At 49.8% G+C, this 920-nt stretch overlaps 1 protein-coding gene across 2 annotated transcripts in view; it reads left to right on the top strand.

Annotated features, from left to right (window-relative positions):
• Positions 1-433: 433 nt before the first annotated feature.
• Positions 434-920, top strand: part of gopc (golgi-associated PDZ and coiled-coil motif containing) — a 15842-nt gene continuing 15355 nt past the window's right edge. For both annotated transcript variants that reach the window (XM_015390638.1, XM_015390639.1), the window contains exon 1: positions 434-868. In XM_015390638.1, the coding sequence (XP_015246124.1) occupies positions 608-868 (261 nt within the window). In that variant the 5' untranslated portion in view covers positions 434-607. The remainder of the gene's footprint in view (positions 869-920) is intronic.

Raw genomic sequence — 920 nt, 5'->3', positions numbered from 1 at the left:
GGAAGCTGGAGTACCCGGAGAGAACCCATACATGCTCAGGGAGAACATGCAGACTCCCTGTAGAAAGACCCCGGGCTGGGAATCGAACCCAGAACCTTCTAGCTGCAATGTGATCATACCGATCATACTACAGCTCTTAGTTTAGAAAAAAAAAAGTTCAAATCTATTTTTTCACTCTTCAAATAGGTCTATAACCAGCAAAGCTGCTCTATGTAGCGCTATAACACTTACAGCACTGTTAAAACACCACATCTTAGTCATACTACAGAGGAAAAAAATTACATTTAGTTTTTAGTCATTTTAAACCCTTCAAACAGGTCTATAGCGCCTCTGGTTTACATTCCTGTGTTGTTTATTTGTTGCTGTTCAATAAAGATTTGTATTGTCTGAAGTCTGAAGTAATCGACTCAGATCGAATCGATCGCCTGTTCCAGGACTTCCGGGTTACGTCCTACTTCCTTCCCGATGGAAACATTCCGTCAGGCGTCTGGGAATCTAGCAGTGATCCCCTGTGAGGAGTAGCTGGATCACCTGAAGGCTTCCAAGCACCTCTCGGCTCCATCAGAGCGCTAACCACAGTTAGCTGCTGGCCTAACTTCCTGCCACCATGTCCGCCTCCGCTGGCTGCTCCCCGGCGGCCCACAGCTCGGGCCTCGGTCCCGGTATGTCCATGTTCCGATGGCTGGAGGTCTTAGAGAAGGAGTTCGACAAGGCGTTTGTGGACGTGGACCTTTTGCTGGGAGAAATAGACCCGGATCAAGTAGATATCACCTACGAAGGAAGGCAGAAGATGACCAGCCTGAGCTCCTGCTTTGCTCAGCTCTGCCATAAAAGCCAGACGGTGTTTCAGCTCAACCACAAGCTGGAGGTGAGTCCCCCCGCCCCGGCCCTTAGGGGCCCAGATAGGCTGTTAGGGGCCC

Source organism: Cyprinodon variegatus, unplaced genomic scaffold (genome assembly GCF_000732505.1).
Source record: "Cyprinodon variegatus isolate N-32 unplaced genomic scaffold, C_variegatus-1.0 Scaffold506, whole genome shotgun sequence".
Lineage (NCBI taxonomy): Eukaryota > Metazoa > Chordata > Actinopteri > Cyprinodontiformes > Cyprinodontidae > Cyprinodon > Cyprinodon variegatus.
This window is presented reverse-complemented; position numbering and strand designations above follow the sequence as displayed.